The sequence below is a fragment of the Sphaerodactylus townsendi genome, linkage group LG01, assembly GCF_021028975.2.
Source record: "Sphaerodactylus townsendi isolate TG3544 linkage group LG01, MPM_Stown_v2.3, whole genome shotgun sequence".
Lineage (NCBI taxonomy): Eukaryota > Metazoa > Chordata > Lepidosauria > Squamata > Sphaerodactylidae > Sphaerodactylus > Sphaerodactylus townsendi.
In genome coordinates, this window is record NC_059425.1 from 32,154,558 (window position 1) to 32,178,851 (window position 24,294).

Sequence of the window (24,294 nt, forward strand, 5' to 3'; positions counted from 1 at the left end):
AAAAACCAGCTCCCCCAGAGAAAATGACTTCTTTGGAAGGTGTATTCTATGACATTAGACCCTGCTGAGGTTCTTCTCTGAACCCTACCTTCCCTCTGCTCCATTGTCCTCTTGTGAAGAAAAGACCGCAGGGGTCCTGAAACATCATGAACTTTGACAGTGTGTTTATTTCCCTCCTGCTAATGTATTTTAGGCTATTATCTTAGCCCAGCTTCTTCGCAGTCTTGGAAAGGAGCAACTTCACTCTTCTTTCTCAAGGTGTCTCCCCCTCCCCCTTTTGGATCCACTGCATCTAATCTACTGGGTGGGTAGAGGGGTTGTGCAGTGGATAGATGCAGCTGTGCAAATTAGTCACTGTTTTAGAAAAACAAGAGAGAAGGAAGCAGGTTTGGAGAAGAGCATGCCAAAAGCAAGTGATGGCACAGAGAAGGGCAGATGTGAAACAAGAGTCTGGTCACAAAACCACCTTAAAGAGAATCAGACAAGTTGTTGGTGACTATTATGACTTTTTCAAACCCTGTCTGTGTTATGACTTCATTTGTTTACGATGTTGCCTTCACTGAAGAGGTTTTGGAATGATTCTTGCAGAAGCTTTCACGTCATGTGGGAATTGACTGTCACTGCAAATTTTCCTGGGACAAGGCAGGAGCCAGTAGATATCTAGTGTCCTGCTCTCTAACCTTTCCCAGAAAGGTGGACGACCAGTTCCTTCATCATATTTATCACATGCATGCCTCTTCCCCCCCATAAGAAAGAGCTAGTGGTATGGAAAGCAGCCCTTAGAGCTGGCAAACATCTAACCCACTTCTTTTGTTGACTACTGACCCCCCCTTTTTTTTCCTTCTTGACTAGAGAGCACAGTGCACTGTCACCTCAAGACAACACTAATTCTGGAGTGCCGCTTTCCCGCGTCAGTCCCTCGCTGAACCCCAACATCTCTCCAGGACAAGGCATGGCCCTGCCCTCTTCTCTCCCTCCCGCCAATGGTAACATGTTAACGGCCAACGTGAACCACCCGCCGGGGTCCGGCCTGCATGGCAACAGCAACGCTGCCACCAGCCAGCCTAGTTATGGATGTTCACCTGGGAGCCAGATGGGAGCTAATGTTGCCTTAAGCCAGGGACAGGCTGGTCACCAGAACAGTAACCATCCACTGAACCTCAACAGCTCCCCTATGAACAGCCCAGGGGTCACCCCAACACAGTTCATGTCTCCCAGGCATCGGGTAAGCCCTGGTCTGGTCCATAGGCCCAGAGTGCCAAGCAACCCTTTCTCTCCCAGTATGCCTACCACACACTCCCCAGTGGGTATGGTGGGCAACTATAGTGCCAGCCCTACGGTCAACAACAGGCCCTTCCCGGGAACCCCGTTAAACTCCATGCAGGGGATGACTGAAGGGCCCAGCCCCCCCATGGGCTACTCCACGCCCCCTCCTGTGCTGCGGCAGCTGAGCAACCAGAACTCGCCCAGCCGAATGAGCATGCAGCCCATAAAGACCGAACCAAAAGACAGCAAGGAGATCAGCTCCATCCTGTGCGACATGATGCATTCTGACAGTGGTCCGAATGACAGCAAGCCCTTGGAATCGGGATTGTTACACAGCAGCGAGAGACACTTGGAGGGTGACAGCAAGTGCTCTCAGGCCTCAAGCCACAAGCTAGTTCAGCTCCTGGCTTCCACGGCACAGGAGCAGTTGCGGCACACAGACGTTGACACCAGCTGCAAAGAACCCATGTCTTGCACAGGAGTCTCTGGGAACCCCGCAGGCAGCGCGTGCCCCTCCTCTCATAGCTCCCTCACAGAGCGGCACAAGATCTTGCACCGGCTCCTCCAGGAGGGCAGCCCTTCGGACATCTCCACCCTCTCCATGGAGCACGACAAGAAGGACAACGTGCCCGGCGGAACCGCCACCGCTGTCACGCTGCAGACCCAGACCTCAGAGACCCCCGACATGAGACTGGAGTCGGACGCTGCGAAGAAGAAGGATTTGAAGGACCACCGGCTCCTTCGCTACCTGCTCGACAAGGATGAGAAAGAGCTGGCGGCCAATCCCTCCCTGAGCCTGGATGACGTGAAGGTGAAAGAGCAAACAGACCAAATGGATCCCTGCAACGCAGCCGCTTCGCTGACTAAGCCCCCTGCTCCGGAGGAGGCGAAACTGCAGCAGCAAGGCCAGGTAGGAGACTCTTCCTGGTAAGAAAAGCACAAAAATGTTACTTAGGACTTAATGTTGGCTCACGATACCCCCCCAGACCATAGTTGGGCTGTGTGGCTTTACATTGAGAGGTAAGCTCAAAATGCACTCCTACGCGGGACCTGTTCACACATTACCATTTGCATTCACAAGAGCCAGTATTTCTGTTCAGATGAGCAAAAGTCTTAAGTTATCCCGAGACTCCTGAACTCTCAGCAATATCCGGAAAAAAGCAGTTACATTTCCATATCTTACGTAATCTAGAGGTAGACAGGTGGGATGGGGGAGAAGTGCTGAAAAATGACAGTTCCATCTAGTGAAATGGTTGGTTCTTGGCCTGATACCTGGGAAGAAACTGGAACTCATCTATCAGGGCTTTATTCAGAGGGGGTGGAGCTCCAAGGGGGTGGAGCAGGGGGCGCAACACACCGGGTGCACGCCCCTGTGGGGGTGTGGCGAGGGCATTCCAGGGGCGGGGCGGGGGGAGCGGAGGATGCACCAGTGCACCGGGCGCTTTTCCCTCTTGCTACGCCTCTGGCTTTATTATCTTTCATTTATTAGATGCCGTAGATCGCCTCATCCTCAAAGGGCTCTAGGCAGTTCACAATACAATAAAGACCAAAAAAATTACTTTAAAAACATCTAAAAACATTTAAAGTTCAGTATGCAGCATCAATTCCAATAATGTCTAACCCATATTGGTTACATTCATTTTGAGGGGCTTAAATAGACTGCTGTGAGCTGGATGGTCAATCCTGAAACGGGGGTGGCAGGGCAGGGGGAGATAATGTCTTTGAAGCATCCGTGATTCCACCAAGTAAAGTTATTTTAAGGAGCTCTAGGCTATTTTAATGCAGCATTTCTTGAACCTGGGAGCCAATTCTGACACATAGTCTAAGCATCTCAGAGGGCATTTCTTTCCATCGGTTGACTGGGGACTGGCGATTTGAAGGCAGCCTGATCCCTTGTAATAGAGTTGTTAAACGGCAACAGATCCCTGCACAAGAGATTTTGGTATATAAATATTCATTGCAAGTGTCAGGGAATAGGAGAGTGCCTCCCCTTTAAAAGAAAATCAGGAGAGATGGCAACGTGGATAAGACTGTATAATCCTTTTTATCAGATAGACCAGAGAACATTAGACATTCAAGAATGAGACCGATAGCCCACTTGTAGATTCATGTCGAAATGGACTGCTTTCATTCAGGGAATTCCGTGTGTGAATGGTTGCAGCCTACACCCCCGCTTTTCATTCATGCATTTGTCAACCCCATCAACATTTGGACTTTGTTTCCCTCGGTATCCTGTTAGAAAAATTAATTTCCTTCTGATGGTTTTTGTCAGTTGCTCTACTCCCTCTACTTGGATGCTGTGGGGATTACCCCACCCCCACCCTGTTTCCTGGTCACCTTGTCTTTAGGCTGCCAAAGGACACAAAGAAAATGATTCCTACTTGGAGGACAAAGCTGCTAAGCCAAATACTGCTTTGGTGAGCAGTTTGTAAATCATGCTTCTGGGGCAAAGCGCAAAGTCAGTTTCCCGTGCTTCAAGTTGGGCTGCAGCACTAAGCCAGGAAGTGAAGAGTGCCTTTGGGAAGGACCTTGGGGACCATCCATCCCTCAGGGACGCAGCAGGAAAGTCAGCCGAGCACGCCACTTGGACTTGCTGGCCATGAAAATAAAATGGTGCTCCTGCAACCTCTTAGCCTCTGCCCTCCTTCAGTAGTGTGGAATCAATAACTTGATGATTGATCTGAAATTCCATATATGAAGTAATCGAGACGTTCAGAAAACACTAAATTACAAATCGGTGGTGACGTTACATGTGCACTAGCAGTACTAAAGTACGGGAGAGGGGTCCGTGAGGAATTGCAAGGAGGCAGCATTTGGAATTCCCACACTAAAAAGAAAGGGGGACAAAATGGCCATAAAGATAGGGCTTAGGAAAAAATTCTGTGCAGGAAGAAAGCCAGATTTTCCCACCCAAACAGCAGCCATCCAAGCGTTTACCGTGATCTTCCGCAAAACTGTATAGTCATAAACCAGGGTTTAAGAAGTGATAGAGAAAAAGCCAGCTAAACCCAGGAAGTGCCAAATGCACCACGATGCTCTGGGGTAGGTAACCCATGTGGAAATGACCTGAGATTCTGAGTCTCCTTCTCTGGAGGTTTTTAAACAGAGGGTGGGGTTGCCATCTGTTGGGGGGTTGGATTTGATGGCCCTTGTGTTCTCTTCCAACTCTGTGATTCTATGATTTTTATGATTCAAGGCAAATTACGCAATGGAAAATGATGCAGTAAGAAGTGCAACGTACTGTATTGCAACCAACAATACAGTAAAACTGGGTCACAAAATCAGAGAATATTGCGCTCAGAATACAGATGAAGAAACAGAATTGCAAGATTGGAGGACAATGCAGTGAAATATTATATTACGTACAATAAACAGTGGATGAAAGGTGGATGATTGAGCAGAACCATGTTTGCTTACTGTGTCACTTTCTCTCTAATTGTCTTATTGTATCACATTCCAAGCTGAAGTGCAGTTCTCAGGCTTTTCCCTTTGTTGGGAGTTTCTAAATTAGGTATCTTGTGTCAGTGAAGAGATGGAGGGAGAAGAAGAGATGAAGTAATCTTAGCAGACCGGGCTGTCTTTTGCAGTTTTCCCTGCCTTACTGGAATAAATATAGAGAGAAGTATGAAAGTGTAGTCTTTGAGGAGCAATAACCTTGAATGTGAGCAAGTGAGATGTAGCAATCCCACATCACTGAGGCCCAGGCCCAGTTTTTCAGGGCCTGTAAGACGGAGATGTTCCACCAGGCAGATGGCTGAAGCAGTGACAGGCTTAGTAGATCTGTGGCCCCCTTTCCCCCTTGTCTCAGCAGTGGCGTAGGAGGTTAAGAGCTCGTGTATCTAATCTGGAGGAACCGGGTTTGATTCCCCGCTCTGCCGCCTGAGCTGTGGAGGCTTATCGGGGGAATTCAGATTAGCCTGTGCACTCCCACACACGCCAGCTGGGTGACCTTGGGCTAGTCACAGCTTCTCGGAGCTCTCTCAGCCCCACCTACCTCACAGGGTGTTTGTTGTGAGGGGGAAAGGGTAAGGAGATTGTAAGCCCCTTTGAGTCTCCTGCAGGAGAGAAAGGGGGGATATAAATCCAAACTCTTCTTCTTCTTCTTCTCCTCCTTTCCCTTCCTTACTTTTGTCTTTTTCATGTTTCCCCGTCTTTGGTTCCTTTTCCTTTTCTCTGGTTTCCTACCTGTCTCAACTTCTTAAAGAATGTTTGAATTCTGGGGCACTCCAGGATATCTGCTTATGATCATTTAGGAGCCATTTATAAACCATTAGGAACAGATTAGTATTATATAGCAGGTACAAATTAGACTGACATCCTTTAACTGAATAGCTATTATAGTTTTAATTTTATGGTTTAAACCTGCCTTATAGTGTATCTGTATTTATTCTTGTTGGAAGCTGCCCTGAGCCCAACGTGCTTGGGAAAGGGCGGGGCATACATAAAATAAAATCTTAAAAGCAGGGACAGAGGGAGAGAAAACTTTGTCCGGGACATGACCTGTCCATGTGCGCCCCCCGCCCATGCCCCGCCTTGACCTGCCCCCGCCATGCCCCTGGGAGGGGATCTGGAGGCAATTTTCGGCCCCCGCACGTGATGCCAATGGCGTGCGCCTGGGGTGTGGCGCACCCCCGTGTCCTGTTGCAGCTTCGCCACTGCTTAAAAGGCTGGCAAGTAAAGGGCTGGTGCATTTAATGGCCATGTCCTACCCAGCAGGATCAAGGCACAAATGCCCCTTTTGCTCAAGACCAACAGGAGGACCTGACTTTCTCATAAAGCAAGGAGGAGGCAGGCCATGGACTTCTGACCCTCTGCAGTGTTGAGATGGGGGCAGTCCAGGTGCACAAGCAATCCAACATTTACCTGAGATGGGGGGCAAAACGTTGAGGGTGAGCAATAAAGCACTATCTAATCCAAGAAGGGCACCCCAAGAATCCCAGAGCAGCAGATAAAACAGGCACAGGTAGCTGAGAAGAGGACCGTCATCAGGGCTTGGCTGTCAGGAGGAGCAGCTTTCTGCTACGAAACCCCCCCCCCTCCCGACTGTGAAAAGCACTCAAGTTGCAAGTCTGTATTTCAGAAATTAGCACACTGTCTGCATTTAAGAGGTAGGAGTTTTGTGGCGTTTCAAAGACTGAATAAATTTTTTTATTCCAGGATAAATTTTCATGGATTACCAATTTTATTGTGGGGGACACCCTTGAAAATTTAGATTAAAAACAGATTGCATTAATTAATTAAGAACATAAGAAAGAGCTTGCTGGATCAGACCAGAGTCCATCTAGTCCAGCACTCTGCTACTCGCAGTGGCCCACCAGACGCCACTTCAGACTGAAACCAATCCAAATACTGGTAGCCGTGCTTCCAGGGATCCATCCCCCATTGTCCCAACCCCTTTTCCCCCTTTACTTCACTTACCATAATTATACTGGCCCACAGGTTGGGTAACTCATTGCACATCACAGTCCTAAGTAAAGTTTATGTGCAGATGTGTAACGAACCCCAAACTATCCTGTTTTAGAGAAAGAGAGAAGCCAGTGTGGGTGAAGACAATTTGGAGCAGAGAAACAGCAGAAATGGATGAGAGAAACTGCATTTTCATTCCAAGAGGCTTCATTTTTCTCCCTGTGGGGGTTCCAAACACATGTGTCCTTTGGAAAACGTGCCTGTGGGTCACCATGGGAGGAAAGTAGCCAGGTGCGAAACTGTTTGGAACAGAACTGCAGCAGGTAGAGAAAATAGCCTCCTCCAGACTGTCAGCAGCTCCTCTGCTCTGAATTGCCCCTGAGATGCATCTTTCATTCTCTTTTATATATCTTAAGGCCTGTGAGGTTACATGTATTTGCATGTACTGTTCCCTGAGGCCCCGAAGGCCATAGAGGAAATGTCATGGCGCAGAAGGAGCAATCGATTCCCTGTTTTTGTTGCCCGTCATTAACAGAATGCAGACATTTGTTTTCGCCAGCGTGGGGGGGGGGGTGCCAAACTCCAGCTGGTGGACACGGCTAGGCTAGCTCTGCGTGGATCTGATTCTGAAACGGTTACCCTTGTGTGTGCGTGTGACTGAGTCAGCCTCTGAAACATCTTGCTATGTGGGTGTGAGAGATGAAGTCTCTTGTTTCCAAACAGGGACTGTGTCTGCTCAAAGTCAGCTCATCTCCCCTCGCAAATGTTTTCACTCTCAGGACATTTCTGGATGTTCACTTTTTCGAGTCCTGGAAGCGCTATCGCTTTCAAGATCATACCGCAGTGACTGGCTCTCCTGTACTTTTCTCCCTGCTGCATTATTCTAAAGTCTTATCTGATTCCCCCCCCCCCCCCCCCCCCGCCTTCCTCTCCCTCTGAGTCTTCCAAGCACTGAGTGTACTTTTCATCAGTCTTTCGCCATTGCTAACATAGTGCTCTGTACTCTGATGCGGCACTGAACGTTGTGAATGTAATTGTGGGTCCTGGTTCCTTCTTGGCAGCTCCTTCTCCCTATTAAAGCTGAGTTTGACACATCAGCTCCTTTAGAGAAGCCATGTTTGTTCGGCAGAGACCAGCTTTTCCCAGGCGCCTGGGCTGTCGGGTACCTTGCAACTTCTGCCCTTCCAGCGCAAAACTTCCTAGGTTGCTCCTCATTAAGCATTGCTTGCAGTGCGTAACTACCTGTGGAGAAAGAGAGCAAAGGATGGATGGGAAGTTGAACGTTCTATGTGATTCAGTATTCCTGAGCAATGGGACTTACATTAGACCACAATAAGGTTCAGTAGCATGTAAATGTAGCTCTGCGTGGAAGAAACAACCCACCAGTATTTTGAGGCTGGAGTCAAGCGATTCCAGTGGCGTAGTGGCTAAGAGCAGTGGCTAAGAGCAGGTGCACTCTGATCTGGAGGAACCGGGTTTGATTCCCCGCTCTGCCGCTTGAGCTGTGGAGGCTTATCTGGGGAACCAGATTAGCTTGTGCACTCCCGCACACGCCAGCTGGGTGACCTTGGGCTAGTCACAGTTCTTCTGAGCTCTCTCAGCCCCACCCACCTCACAGGGTGTTTGTTGTGAGGGGGGGAAGGGCAAGGAGATTGTAAGCCCCTTTGAGTCTCCTACAGGAGAGAAAGGGGGATATAAATCCAAACTCTTCTTCTTCTTGTTTGCCCCTCGGAGAATTAAGGAGAAGAATGCAAGAGCTGTCATGCCCTACAATGTGTGTATTTGTCCCATTGTCTGGGCATAACTAAATGTTTTTACGATAAATAAGTGTGTGACACAAAAAATGGCAGCCCCACATTAAGGCTAACTCTTTCCATGGTAGCATGTTATGCAGCTTGCCTTGGGCTTGTAGGTATCGTGTGCCTGAGCAGGTAATTTAGGGGGAAAATGTGGGCCATTTAACCTGAGTGAAGCCAAATTAAACCACTGTTGATAAGACAAGTGCTTCTCCAGTGATGGGACATGGAGGTGGGAATTTGCACCAGTTATCAGGGCAGGAACATGAGTCAGTAGTGCTGTATGTTTGGGGGGGGGTCGTCTTCAGGGGTGGCCCATTTTATGTACAACATGCAGCCCCACCTTCACCCCTGGTAAAGAGATTCTGCAGTTTTGTTCAGTGCCTTTGAGAAACTGTAATTTAAAAAATGGGGCACCACGTTCAGTTTTCTTTCACGGCTGTAGCAGTTGAGGGCAGCGTTGTTGCGTTTCCCCACTTTTCAAATGGCAAGGTGCTTGTTAATGGGGGCATCGGGGTCTTCCCCTTGAAGCGGCACATTGGATGCTCACTGTAAGTGCTTTGCAGAATGTGCGGCTGCACCCCATGTTTTAGAGAGTGCTACCCTGCAACTCATCCTCGGTGACTCTGCAGGCACAGTCCAGAGACAGTTGTCGCCCTGCATCAGCACGAAGAGATTAGCAACAGTCCATTTTTCTCTTTCCGGCTGTGGCTCACCTGTGGCCTGGCTTTCCTCCTTTAGTTCGCATCCGACCTTGACCGGATCCTGCCCACGTTGGAGAAAGTGGGCCAGCTGCCTCCAGGTCTGTGTGGCTCAGAGACCACTGAAAGTGGCGGCCTTGCAGGCAAGCTCGAGATCATGCCCTCCACCCTCCAGCCCAGCACCGCTGCAAGAACGCCCTCTGGGATGAACGGTATGTACCAACACCTGTTTTTATTCCTGGGAACTTTCTCCTGTCTTCCTACAGTGCCAGAGCACTAGAGCACAGGTGTCAAACTCATGGCCCTCCAGTTGTTATGGACGACAGTTCCCATCATCCCCTGCCAGCATTATGCTGGCAGGGGATGATGGGAACTGTAGTCCATAACATCTGGAGGGACGCGAGTTTGACACCTATGTGTTCGAGCCTAGTTAGATGCTGGTTGAGAAGATGACGGAAGTTTTCCTTTGACTCTGACGTCTATCCACCTCCTTTCATAAAATTTGATTGGACAAAAATGAGAGATGGGTTTAAGACTTCCAGCGTGGCATCCTGGTGCTTAGTTGCTGCCCTGCTCCCAGACACTTTCTACGCTTACTTCAATGTCCATTTCAAAATGAAACAAGAGTCCAGTGGCCTATTAAAGGCTGGCCAGATTTCTTTCAGCACAATCTGACGGCTCTGGAGTCCTGTTTGTGTTTTGCTGCTGTTGCGGGCTACCCACCTGGCATCGTCCTTTTCAGGATCCTTTCTTTTCTTTGTCCTGCTTTGCCGTGTTGGCTTCCTTCTTTTTCTGGTGTTTCTTTTGCCACCTTTCGCACTTCTTCCTTCCTTTACCTTTCTCTGCCTCTCTTAGTCTCTTGCCTCATTCTGTCTTTAACCCTAACCCAGTCCATTTCTGCAGCCAGATTTGAGGTGTGTAGGAGGATGGAGGATGTGACAGACAGGTAATGTTCTGCCTCTCCCTTAGAGCAGCCAATTGGAGCAAACAGAATTTTAGGGAGAGAGTTCCAAGTTGGCAGCTGGGGTGTAGGAGTTAGAGTCTGATTGAGCAAAACTGTGGGGAAGAGCAACTTAAAGAGGGGTGAAGATCGTCAATTTGTAACCAAAGAATCTCTGTTGTGGGAATTGGACCGCAATTCTGAAGTTCAGTGGAAGTGCAGCGTTGTAACTTCTATCTTGCTTTCCTCGGTGTTGTTAATATGTTTAATAGTAAAAGTTAACGTCTTGTTATGCTTAACCCGAAGAGCTACATGTCCAAGGGAAAGAAACACCCGCCCACAATTTAACATCTTGTCCTGTATATATTATAGAATATGAATAAATTGTGGCAGTGTGTAGATGGAACAGTGTCTGAGTCCCCAACCACAATAAATCTGTGTGAGTTAGGACATGTTGTCAAAGGGCTTCTCCTGTCTGGGAATGTCTCTGGGAGTGAGCGGGGACCTGAGGTGTGAAATGCTCATGGCTGTCTCGCCACCCCCCACCCCCCAATTCCTTGCGCTCTGCTGTGTTAGAACATAGAAATCAGCCTTCTCTGAAGGTCTTGTATTCCACACCAGTGCTAGTTCACACAACCAAATTCGGCAGGTGGTTTGTGCTGTTCAGTTGGATTTGAGCTGAGTCCGGCTTGTCATCCAGCAGTTAAAAGATTCCTTTGCTGCACAACTCATTTGCCTTCCGGCCCACAACTCAAATTCTGCAGTGCAGCCCATTTTGGGGCACTTTTGTAATTGCATGATCAATGTGCTTTTGCCTCTCTGCTGAGATCCCAGCCTGTAATCTCCCAAGCCTGTTATTTCTTTGCCAGAGACCGACACTCCTAAAGACTTAAAGTGTGGCAAAGAAATTGGGAGCTGATCTACAAACTGGATTTATGGTGAAGCAGCTGTGCGAACGTTTCACCAGCCGTCCAGCCCACTTGCTGACCACTCCAGTCTGGCCACAAGCCTAAGCACCACTGGATTTGATGGGGACTGATTCCAAGTATAAACTTAGCAAATTAAGTCAGCCTTGTAAATAAGTCCAAGGAAGTTTTTGTCCGGTTAGTTAAGAATGGCCTTTGAAAGAGAAGGAAGACACAAATTCTGCACAGCCTCCTTAGCCAGTTTCCTAGAATCAATCCTTGCTTATCTAGAATAAATCCTGGAAGTGACTCATTCCAAAATATGGGTTAGGTATGGTTTGTTCACATTACAGAATTGTTTATTTGGGTTAGGCTTGGTACAGGGTTATTCCCCCTGTTCTCCCATCAGTTTCTTTATAGCTTTTTCTTTCTGCAGCTCTAGACCAGTAGAAGGACTCAGTAACAGGGAGGATGTATTTGCTGGATTCCATAATTGTTAGAAAGTACTTAAGAAGATCAGGAGATTTTTACATCCCCGCTTGGTAGTCCTGAAAGGAGAAGCAGCCCTTAAGTCAGGAGAGGAGATTTCTGAATCCCAGCGAGGTTTGTGAGTGACAGCTGAACAGACACGAAAAACATTAAAGAGGCAGACTTTGCCCTCTGCCAGTTGTGAGAGTCATCAGATGGTGTGAAAAGGGAGCTGTCAAATCCCTAATTGGACCGATAGACCACTTGTCCCGGAGAAAACACGAGACAGCTGCTTTTCACTCGAGTTGTGAGGACTTTTATTCCCAAGTCTGAAATACCCCTGCCTTCAGGAAACCTGGCATTAAAGCCATTCAGGAGTCCGTGACATGTTATGACAGGACTTAATTGCCTCGGGGGAGACAAGGGTGCATTAATAATGATACAGAAAGAGTTTGTAACAGTGGAATGTCAATGCTGTATTGATTGCAGAAAACAAGAATTACAAGATAGGTAAGGTGATCACTTTCTCCCCCTTCCTCCAATTGGAGTGGCTCCTGTTTAATAAGGCCTCCAAATAATGTGAACATATTCTACCTGGCAGAGCACCCCATGAAACACAAAAGCTTACACATGCCTCAGACCAGAGGACTCTGCTGGGTAGCTTGTGAGCTGCCAGTAGGTCGTTGGCTGCTGTGGAGTCGCTCATGCATCCCCTAAAAGAGTCAGGAAAAGATCGATACTGTTCTTTTTGCTCTGGGCTTTTTACTTCAAAAAACAGTTTTTGCTTCATGGGATTTTTCTCTGTGGTCTTCCTGGGCCTTGTTCTTTTTCTAGGCTAGAACAGAACTTGGTAGCAAATGGAGGGGAGAGCATCTCAGCATATTTTGGGATGAGGGGCTGGGCTCAGTGGGAGAAGGTCTGTTTTTGATGCAGACGGGAGGTCCCAGGTTCAATCCGTGGCATCTCCAGTGAAAAAGGGACCAGGCAGTAGATGACATGAAAGCCCGAGACCCTGGAGAGCTGCCACCAGTCTGGTAGACAATACTGACCTTGATGAATCAGTATACTCAGTATAAGCCAATTGTATATCTTTATTACTCAGAAGTAGCTTTCATTAAGGAAAAAGTTGGTGACCCCTGCCTTACTTTGCAATCCAAAGGAGGGAAGGGGGAGTCCACATTAAAAGCGGCGTGACCCCTGCACCAGTGGAATTGCCACCAGCACTGCACAAAGTGGCACAGGCACCAGCACAGAGACAGGGTTGCTACACAGTGGTGGGGTGCTGCACAACTCCATGGTGCCCAAATCCGGGTGTTTACTCTTGTGTCGTTACTTCTGTGCTTCTGGGGCCTGCACCAGCATGGGGGGAGGCATTCTGGGGGCGCTCCTGGAGGCGGAGCCAACTTTAAACAGCTCCCAATTGAGTTTTGGCCTGGGAACACCCTCTTTTTGCAGTGCAGACTTATGCCACCAAAAAGTGTAGCATAAATCCTTCATGGCGATGGACTTCCCCATAAGAAAGGAGGATTTTCTCCTCCCCTCCCTCCCCCCCACCCCCATGCTCATGCTGCTTACTGCGTCTCCATGGTGCCGTCCCTAGCCACGGCTCTGTCGCCTCCTCCCTCCCTTTGGATTGGGCTGCCTGACATCATGTAATTAAAAATATAGGCATTGGACTCTAAGAAGACTACAACAAAATTCTTGGTGGAACTTGGCGAAAATCTAAAATTCTGGTTTCTGACATATTTCAAGGTTTTTTTCCTCAATTATGAGGTTATTATTTTTTAACAACTGAGAATCTTGGGTCATAATAAGTTTCAGAACAATAATGGCAAGCATTAATGTTAGTGGGTTTTGTTGGTGGAAAGTGCCGTCTAGTTGCAGCCAACTTGGTATTACCTTATTCAGGGGCTCCGTGGCCTTCCTCTGTGTAGCCACCCTGGGCTGCTCTGCTGGTTTCCCATCCGAGTAGTAACCAGAGCCAGCCCAGCTTAACTTCCGAGATCCGACTAGCCTGGGCCGTCCAGATCAGGGCAACATGACTGGTTACGAATGTTATGGACTACTTGTTCTTGAAACCTCTCAACAAAGAACATGCATCCATGGCAGTATTTAAAAAAAATTGAGGTGATTAGTATTTCTATCCCAAATTGATTTCAGATTGCCCTGTAAAATCAATGTCTGTTTCTTAGTCTCTCAGTCTCTCCTGTATCCGAAAATGTCTTTGGATCAAGTGGCCCTTCATTGTGTTAAGAAAGCTGCATTGATTTAGTTCTGCTGACAGACTTTGGAGAGGAGCACCCTCTGGTGGATTGTGTAAGAAGTTCAGGTCACGGAGGAATCTACCGAACAGCCTGACATTTCAGTTAGGCCCCCTGAAATTGTGCAGTAGTTAATTTGAGGCGATTTGTGGCTGTTCTGTTCCTGCCTTTTTTCCTTTTGGGAGGAAATGTGAGGGTGGGGCCAGGGATCAGAGGAAATTCTGGGCTATCTTGCATGGACGTTTTACGCCTCAATTGCAAACTTGTGCATTTTGGCCAAATCCTTCTTTGACTCTCCTCAACATCACAGCTAAACTCCCTGCCAAATGCCAAGGAAGTCACCATGGTCATTTTGCTGATCTCTGAACTGCTCTGTTATATCCGCCATATTTATAGCTGTTAACGGTGGGCAGGGAATGCAAGCAGGCCGGTCCTCGTTTGACTTCTGTGACTCCATGGAGCCAGCTCAGCTTAGGACAGCGCATTTCCCTGCAACAAATGGCAGCAGTCCCCATCGCGGGTTACCATCTGAGCAGACCAGGGGGGCAGTACCTGGACCAAACCCCTTCCAGCCTGAAACAGGTGCGTAGGATCAACAGGCGCACCGCTTCCTGCTGTGTGCTTATTTATTTTAAACATTTGTATCCCATCTTATTTCTTTAGACTGTGGAACTAACAATGCAAGTTTGCAAGGATAAAAAATAATGAGTCCGTTAACAAACAACAGCTTGCAGATTACAAACACAGTCAAATTTGCCAGAGCTGTTAACTGCTTCTAAACATGCCCGCTGAAATAGAACCATCTTGCATGCCTCCCAGAATACAGCCGGCAAAGATACCCTCTGCATCCCGTATGGTAGGCTGTTCCAGAGGGTTGGACTTGCCAGAAAGAAAACCTGTGACCCAGCTGTTGCCATACAGACAGTCCTAAAAGAGGGACCCAAAGGGAGACAGCTGCAACTAGAGAGTTGGGCATATACCAGAAGATTTCCGTAGTACTCTCAATACACAGAATTCTTTATTACTCACTCATCAGTCCTCTGAGGTTAGTTGGCCTGAGAAAGTAACTTGAGATAAATGGGCTGAGTAAGGTTTTTAACCTGGGACACCCATTCCCATTGAGCCACACTCTACTTACTGGTTTAGCCCATTACGTGCTCAGCCGGCTAGGGAAGGAGTAACACTATCAGCCAACATTTTCTGATGGACAAGCAAATGCAAGTCAAGGCCATCAGCTCAACCTTTTCCCCTATTAGAGAAGATGACAGGTGTGTTGAAAGACAGCAAGGAAATCATCTTCAGTGTAGAAACTTGAAACATTGTTAACTTTCCAGTGGCACAGAAGGAGATTTTCTCTTCAGTGTTGTACATGAATATGCAAAAAGTTAGATGCTTTGGCTCTGTGCTGGCAATTTATATTTCTATTAAATCCTCTAATGTTTATTTATTTTCTTATTTTAATGTATCTGTGGACTGCTTTTCCTAATGTAAGCTCACAAAAGTTTCTAGCCACGGAGAATTTTTTTGCCATCAAGTCACATCCGAATAGCAGCAACTCCATAGGTTCTGCAAGGCAAGAGACATTCAGAGGTGGGTTGCCATTGGCCCTGGACTTCCTTGGTGGTCTCCCATCTAAATACTGACTCAGGTCAACCCTGCTTAGCTTCTGAGATCTAATAAAATCAGACTAGCCTGTGCTACCCAGGTCAGGGCAGACATAAAAAATGCTGTAAATAAATTATTAGAACGTGCATTCTAACTACCTTTTTTTTAAAAGCCAGTGTAAAACCACATTCAGCAAAAGGCCCTTCTAAAATGTTGTGTCTTGCATCTCTTTCTGAATTGCTGAAGGGATTATAAGGCCCTCACTTCATTTGGCAGTCTACTAGCCCATAGAAACAGAGCTGCCACAGAAAACATTCTTACCTGGCTGAGGTTCTCTTAGAGAGAGAACAGAGAGTAGACCCAGATAGGAAAATTGGAAGCTCTGCCTGGGCTCACATGAGAAGCAGCAATCCTTTGAAACCTCTGGTTTTGCCAGTGACACTAATAGCCTGATTTGGGGATGGGGTGAATTCACTCCTGGATGTAGCACAGGCCCACGCCAGTGGATTTGCCCTCTCCGGGGCATTTACCCCTGCAGAAGGGCAAAACGGCAGTGGGCAGATGCCATGGTGCTCTGGGATGCCCAAACACAGTGCTGGGTGCCGCATCAGTGCTCCTGTGCCCCCGTTGGCCCCAGCAGCTTCCACCCAAGCTTTAGAGCCAGGAATGCCATGGCCTGGGCCTGAAAGGGTGACATAACTCCATTCAGCCCAACGGAGGGCTTTCAGGCGGCTGGGGTTTTTTTTTCTTTTTTGCTGCACCCTCATCACCTGCAAGCCTTCTGAAGGTGGCACGGTGACAGAGCTGTTCCTGGCTGTAGCGGCCTCTGGATTGTGCTGCCCATCTGAGACAGTGGGTCTTTCAGTTTTTCAGATTATATAGTGGAAGGTTCCGTTTGCAGCCTTCCAGCAGCACTACTGAAAATGCATAAATATCAGAATTCCAGCTGTAAATACAGTTTGACCAGTTGAAACTCTGCAAATCCCGAGCACAAGCAACAAAACCATATGTCAGGTCACAATTCAGTTTTGCCACTTTTTTATCCCCACTTTGGGCCTATAGGCAAGTGTTATAGAATAATAGTGAGCAATATGCTCAGCTTCTGAAAAATTCCACAGGATATCTACTCCGGGTATAAAATACTAGGACTAGGGTTTTAAGAATCGGCCTTCTCCTCTCCCTTTCCCCTGCGTTACACAAAAGATGCTGGGACAAAACCTTGTGTTCAGAATGATAGACGGAATTGTCTGTCAGAAGGCTGACAGGAATTGAGACTCATTCTTGCCTCTGGTTGGAAACTGGGCTTGAAGGAAAGGATTCTGGGACTTGGGGCCAGTTGTGAGGTAACAGGTCTGCCAAACTATCCAGTGAGCTTTGGCCTGCAAAATCTTTTCCCGCAAGACCTAACAAGAGGCTTAGCAGCTAGCAAGAGGATTGCTTGCTGAAATAAAGTAATTTCCCTCTCTGAGGATTTTGCTCGACTTCTGCAACCCATAAGCTTTATAGTCCCACTGTTTCCTGGGAGAGGGCGTGTAAGACACAAGTGCTAACTGTGCAGACTGGAATGAAAGGGCCCTCCAGCGCAGCCCTCTGTCTCCAGCTGCGGTCAGCCACATGCCCCAGGGATGCTTCCAAGCAGTTTTTGGCCTCTTGTGGTGAGGAAACAAGTTGTGCGAGTGTGTAGAAGCTCTGTTCACAAGGTGTGTGCCTTGTTGCCACAAATAGGTATGGTCTCATTATTGGCCAGTCCTTGGAACACAAGGGGGACACTGTTTGATGCTGCTTGTTAGAATGAAGATCTTAGAGCCAGCGTTAAAATAGAAAAAAAAATTAGGATGTACAGTTGAGACCATAGTATGTGGGCTGGTTGTGGTTACTAATTCCACTTCACGTAGTCAGCAGGAGTACAGAAGAACCGCCTTCAGCAGACTCCGAGGAACATGATTTCAGCTTTCCCATGTGGCACATTCCCTTGCTCAGCTGGAATCGACAGTGGGGCTCGCGTGCGCTTCCTTTATTTTCCTGTTGCCAGGCAACCTTAAGAACACTTTGTTGCTGTTGCATAGTCAGTTCACAAAGAAAACAAGGACTTGCAGGTTGACTTCGCCCTCCAGTCCACAGCTGCATTAAGGCTTTTCGATCTAGCAAACGGGGCAAAGGGGAGAAAGTTTGTGGCCAGGACCCACCCCAGAGCCAGAATTGTCAAAGCTGTCAATAAATGTGTCAATAAATAAAATTTTGAATGTCCATTACTACTAAGGAACCGGTCCTGCTTTTCACACATCTAGTATGATGAGGGAGGGCTTCTGGTACCACTTCCAAACCCAGCAGAGGCCCAGCCCTGAAGCGGACGGTGGCCGTGCATTTTAGTTACCACTGAAAGGGATGGATTATGGGCACAGCTCACCAGGAAATGCTCCTGGGTGAACCGAGCCTCATCAAAACGAATGGCAGGAGCCAAAGAGGGTAATGCTCTGTGTAGCTCCTTTTCATCTCAGCCAGGCTTGAACAGGACAACTGCCCAGTGAGCTGTGAACTATATCCGAGGGTGAAGTGGGTGCACCCTGCCCCTTGCACGGAAACTGCAAATTTGGGCCACCTACATACAAGGTTGGGGGTCTCTGCTTACTCAGCGGTTTTAGCTGTACTGGGGATGATGACTTTTCAAATGAAGCAAAAGAGAGCCCCCCACACACACACACACACCCCATTTGCAACCTCCTAGCCTGATCAGGAGTAAATAAGCTTCAGGAGTATAGAATTCTGAGAGCAGCAGATAATCAATTGAAGGAAGACCAGGAAGATTAGCTTTGTGAATCCCATTCATAGGTGTCAAACTCACGGCCCTCCAGAGGTTATGGACTACAGTTCCCATCATCCCCGACCAGCATGAAACTCGCGGCCTCTGGAGGGCTGTGAGTTTGACACCCAAAGGTAAGCAAGATCAAGGGTGTCACACTCTGACGCTTCAGATGTTCATGGACTACAACTCCCATCAGCCCCTGCTGGCATGGCCAATTGGGCTGATAGGAATTGTAGTCCATGAACATCTGAAGTGCCCACAGTTGGACACCTCTGCCATAGATTCTACTTGCACCTTTTTATGATAGACTTCGTAGGAAACACACCAAGAAGAATCAGACTTCTGTGATATTTGCCTCATGTAACCCTGTATAGACTTAGAAATACAAGTCCTTTAGATGTACACATTTAAATTTTCTTGCTGAAAAGGAGCCTTTCGGGCAGGGGCACAGTTTTTGGATTTTTCGTAAGCGACTGTTGTCCCCATGTCTTTTTTTGTAGACCAGTCATTGTGAGCGTCAAAAAACCCAACTTACCATGTGATGATGGGAGGTCCATGAATTGATCTCCTATGATTTTGTAGCCGCTGTGAATTGAGAGGTCTCCTCACAATTCAGACGAGGGGAGGCTTTCATGGATCCAGTGCAACAAATCAGAACAGCATGCTTCTGGCCAACAGCATCCTCTGTGCAGGTCTATCATTAGCGAGGATACGCCTTTGTGAAAACACCACTAACTGGACCTGTGATCCGTATCCATTCATCGCTGAAAATACATATAGAGAAGCCTTCAAGGTCCCAGCTTGGTGTGCTTCTCCTGCTCCACTTAAGCAAACTGTGTGAATGTGGGGCTGCCTGGAAGACCCTCGAGGGCAAGATCATGCTGTTCTTTGAGGGTTACCTGATGTGACAGGAGCTCGAGATCAGCTTGAATTCATAAAGCCATAAATACCATCCTAGGAAGGGGTTGGAAATATCAATAGTGGAACATCAGGCATTCTCTCCTTTCCTCCCGTCATGATCTGAGAGTTGCACCACCTGCAGCATTGCAAGGGAAGAATCCCACCAGGAGCTTATTTCTGGGATTGTGTTTGAAGCAGAAGTATATCCACTGATGTAAAGGGCGGGGGGGGGGGGGGGCTTGTTGTTTCTCATGCCAAGTGATAATGTTCCCTTCCTCCCATGAATGGGTTCTTTGTTTAAAAGGAACTTTCAGCAAAGTGTTGCTATTTTATATGTCTTCAATTTGCCCAGGATGACTAATGGCTTGGCTACTACTTGATTCTGCTAGTTGTCATAACCCCAGACTTGGTCAATAAAGGAATCAGTACTTTGAAAGCAGCATTCTCATTTATTGATGGCAAGCATAGAAAAACCGTTGACTTGTTCTGTCAGAACGGGCAAAGCATTATGTCCCCCAGCATAGAAGTACTGTCCCACACTCACACATTCACATGTACACACATTTCTCAGACGGTGAGAACTGGGATGAAAACACTCAGCTCCAGCATCCATTCTCTCTGCAGCTGCAGGCACAGATAAGGGCAGACTGGTACTGAGGGAGATGAAAGGTAAATATTCCCAGAGCTGCTTGAGCAGTAAGCATTCAATGGAAAGAAATATGGCAGGACCCAGGCTAAGACATTAGAAAGTCATGACAACAATAATAGGCTATCCTGGTGTTTGAACCAGCTTTGCTAGCCAGTCTCAACCTTAGCCATCTGAATGCCCTTCTGTGTTTTTGCATTCTCCCATTTTGCTTCAAGACAGACTAGGGTTCTCTCTCTCTCTCTCTCTCCGTGTGTGTGTGTGTGTGTGTGTGTGTGTGTGTGTGTGTGTGTGTGTGTGTGTGTGTGTGTGTGTGTGTGTGTGTGCTTGCTTGCTCACAGATTTGACATGTAATGTTCTTCTCCCTAGCAGGATTACCTGAACTAGAACTGGGAGTCACAGAGCTCCAGTTTCGGCCACTGGCGGCGGAGCCAATGCCATGGCCTGACCTGACCTCCATCAACCGAGGACCTGTGAGCAAACCAGATGAGTAAGTACAGAGCTGTGGGTGGTGGTGTTTTCATTGCTATCAGTGAGTGACCATGGGAAGGATTGTGGGCACAGAGTAGCACTGGAAGGGAGCAAGTCATGGCGGACAGTGCTGTCAGGAGGCCACCAACTTGGGCAACCCCTAGAGTTTTCAAGGCAAGAGAAGTTCAGAGGTGGTTTGGCATTGCCTTCCTCTGCACAGCAAACCTGGACTTCCTTGGTCTTCCATCCAAGCTGTTTTCAACCAGGCAAGTTTTAACCACCCTCTGTTTCCACAACCAAGTTTCACTTTTGCAAGTGCTTATAAATCAGTCCAAAACTTCCCCATCACCACAGCTTATAACCAAAAATTCAGTCCTAAATGCCTTTAAATCCAAATATTATCTGAGTCAAAAGAGTGTGTAATCCATTTGGTAGCAAAGAACCTTGCAAACAACTCCAGTCCAAAACAAATCTCAAATGGTGTGTTTTTGCTAAAGGGTCTCTCAAATGCTTATAAATCCAAAAGCTTCTCACAACCGAGAGGGAGTCCACATACCTCATCAAGGGAGGATAAACCAGCTTTGTAGCTGGCCATCTGTCTTAACTGTTTTAAGTCTGAAAGATTTAAAAGTCCATTTAATATAGTTCCAAAACAGCTTTTCTTTCTTTTTTGGTAGAAATACCTTTTAAAAAAAGAAATCCTTCAATGCTCAAAATATTTTTTATTGTGGATCCAAAAGAAACACTTAAACAGAAGAAAGTGAAAGTAGGAAACTTCAAAGAAAAAGGGTGTGTGTGTAAAGCCTGTCTCTTCTGCTGAAACGGCGTGCTTGCCATCACTGATCCTGGATTTTATCAGAGCTAGTGGTTCAAAATAAACCCAGACTAGCCCATCTGTCAAATTAAAGGTGCTAGAAAAGAATTGAGGAGGCCAGAGTTAGACCCAGTCTACCCTTTAGCCAGCTATTTGCTCCTTTCAGTGAGTGCAGCCAGGAGCTAACGAAAGCTCAGACTGAACGAGGCGCCGTGTCTTCCGCCAAATCCAGATGCCAATATGAAGTTTCTCCCAATGTGGGCAAAGAAGGTGAATATTATATATAGTTGCAGCTACCCACAGTAATGTTGGATAGTTGCCCAGGGCCCACAGAGGATTGAAGTGCCCATCAAACCCCCACCACATAGCCTCATTCTATCCCCCCCACCCCCTTATTGTTCTGCTGGCCAAAAGAAACCAGTGGAGGAGGCTGGTTAAGGATCATGAAGCGTGTTCTCTACTTGGGGAGCTCCACGTCTCTTTTCCAGATGGCTGGAAGCCCTGTTGCAAGCGTCTTGCCCAAGGAACCACAACAAATCTGGACTCAGCTGTGGTATTCAACCAGCCTACATAACACAGGATGGATTATCCATTGATTATTGATGGCAGGAAGGAGCAAACTGGTTATTTATTTTACTCTTCAAGAAAATATGTCCCCAAAATTTTCTGACCCTCCCCCCACCCACCCCCCAATCCTCTTCTCATGAGTGAACCCATCTCTACCTCTGCATTTAGGACTGATGGATGTGTTTTCCTTCTGAATGGTATTGCAGAAGTTGGGAACTGTTCACTCATCTGCATTCTTGCAAAAAAAGAGGTTTTTTGTAATGGATCCGTGTGTCTTCTTCATTTAGGTCCACATGCCAGCTCACTCAAGCAACATTTTTCCCACAGTAAGCAGACACACAGACTGGCTGTTGCACTTGCAGGACCCTTCCAAAACGAGATGCATTTCTGCCAGTCCGACTGTTGAGTTGTGAGGCCTGGTTCACACAAGCAGTAGATGGTAAAACTATTCCTGGACTTCAGCCTGAAGGCGAGACACTGTCTGGCTGAATATTCTGCTGTTTTGTTTTTAACATCCTCTTTCCTTTGAGACTTTCAAGAAAAGCCACACGGGCAGACTTTCTGGGGTGCTTAAATTCGGGGAGTGGGGGGGCAATAGCAAGAGTGAGCCTCCATACCCTTCTTCCAGGCCTTCCAGGGAAATCTGGTGGTCCACTGTGCGAAAACAGGAAGCTGGGCTACAGAGGCCATTGCTCAGATACAGCACGGCTGTTCCTATGACTCTTATCAAAGTTAACCATCTTCCTTCATCCACTTAGAGTGCTGCCATTTGGGAAAAGGTAAAAGTGACCCTATGTAAGCACCAGATCATTACTGACCCAAAGGGTGACCATCATGATATTTACTAAGCAGACTATGTTTAAGGTGTGGTTTGCCGTTGTCTTCCCCAGTCGTCTACACTTTACCTCCAGCGAGCCAAGTACTCAATTTACTCACCTCAGAATGATAGGAGGCCAAGACAATCTTGAGCCAGCTACCTGAAACCAGCTTCCAACAGGACTGAGCTCAGGCTGTGATCTTGGATTGCAATACTGCAGCTCACCACTCTGCTCCTCGGGGATCTATTTGAGAGCAGAGGGAGCATCTGAGGACATAGACCAGGATGGGCTCATGGATCTATAAATTCCCATCAACCCTCCTGGCCAGCAGGGGCAGCATATCATTGGCCATTCTGGCAGGGGCTGATGGGAATTGTAGTCCATGAACATCTGGAGTGCCATAGGTTCGCCACCATGGATCTAGTGTCTTAGATGTTGCAATAGGAAATTTATTGTTGTGAATGTTTGACTTTGACCCGACTTGTTGTATTAAAGTTGACTCTGCACAGAATGTTACCTCCTGAGCTCCTAGTTCTTCCCCATGCTCTTCCATCCACCCTGCCTCCTTCTCACTGTCCCACTTTATTATGTAGTTATTTTTCACTACTTCCCTTGAATAATTCTGCAAAAACTATCTTGAACATCCAACCTCTTTTGTGACTGTAGTGGAAAATCAATCACACACAATGTATTGTCGAAGGCTTTCACGGCCGGATTCAACCGGTCTGTTTGGTTTTCTGTTATAGGGGCCATGGTCTGGTAGATCTATTTGATAATGTTTCACTCTAGAGCAGAGTCTGTGGGAAGTTGGAGACTTCAGAGGTGTATCACAGAGGGAAGTCTGTTACACACTGTGTCCACATATTACACACTGGATACAGTGTGTAACAGACTTCCCTCTGTGATACACCTCTGAAGATGCCAGCCACAGGTGCAGGCGAAATGTTAAGAAGATCCACCAGACCACGGCCACACAGCCCGTAAAACCCACCAGAACCAAGCACACACAGCCCGTAAAACCCACCAGAACCAAGCACACACAAGGTAGCAGGATTTAATGGTTTGAAATCTCCCTTGTTCGTCCCGCCCTGCTCACTCAGATTCAAGCCACGTCAGCTATTTTGGAATGGCTGAGGAGCTCAGGACAGGCAAAAGGAGCCCGAGTGCGTGAGCTTCTGAGTGGGAGGGGATCCAGTTACCGGTTCTTGGCCACGTGCCCCAGTTTTCCACTTGGCCAGCCACCTTAACACTAAAATGGAGATTGATATGTAAAGCTTCTTATGGTTCCATTATGTACTACATGAGCTTCCCCTAGAGAGAAACAGCGACTGCTATTGTGTGCAGGACCTATGCTGAACAGGGTCGCAGGGAGCCGCTCCATTCGTGCGAGGAGGACCCACAGCACGGACCAGCTGCTGCAGCTCTTATGACAGTCCTCCGGAAGTCAGGAGGGGGCATTTCTCTTTCTCTTTCCACTCTGCTTTTGTGTGTATGTGGGGAGGGGGGGCTTTTGAGGGGAAGGGGAGCTGATTGTTCTGCATGGAGGAACGGTGGTGGGATAGTATAAGTCAGAGAAAGAAACATGAGCAAGTGAAGAAAAATGAAACTTCTTGGTCATATTTAATTTCCCTTTCTCTATAAAATGTGTGGTTTCTTAATTTCCTTACCCTTTGTTCAGCCTCTTCTGCTTCCTTTAATTAAACTTTTTAATTCCTTCCATTCATTATTTAGATTGTGAGCATGTGTGGGAAAATATAAATTTCCGGGCGGGGAGGGGGTTTAAAAATCACCGTGTTCAACTTTGAGCCTGGAAGGATGGCAGGGGACTATAAAATGGCAGTAAGCAAGTGACTTTGAATAGCCTAGCTGCTCTGGGGTTTGAAGAGTATGAGGGGTGGCGAATTTCCTTGCGTAGCTAGACAGCAAA

General features: G+C 47.4%; 1 protein-coding gene across 9 annotated transcripts in view; it reads left to right on the top strand.

The window, feature by feature from the left end:
- The window catches only part of NCOA1 (nuclear receptor coactivator 1), a 353,900-nt gene that overhangs the window by 308,619 nt on the left and 20,987 nt on the right, over positions 1-24,294 (top strand). For 6 of the 9 annotated variants that reach the window (XM_048516939.1, XM_048516949.1, XM_048516888.1 and 3 more), the window contains 4 exons: positions 853-2,176; positions 9,210-9,381; positions 14,140-14,325; positions 20,067-20,187. In XM_048516939.1, the coding sequence (XP_048372896.1) occupies positions 853-2,176; positions 9,210-9,381; positions 14,140-14,325; positions 20,067-20,187 (1,803 nt within the window). The remainder of the gene's footprint in view (positions 1-852; positions 2,177-9,209; positions 9,382-14,139; positions 14,326-20,066; positions 20,188-24,294) is intronic. The other 3 variants (XM_048516916.1, XM_048516931.1, XM_048516959.1) reach the window with 2 other exon arrangements.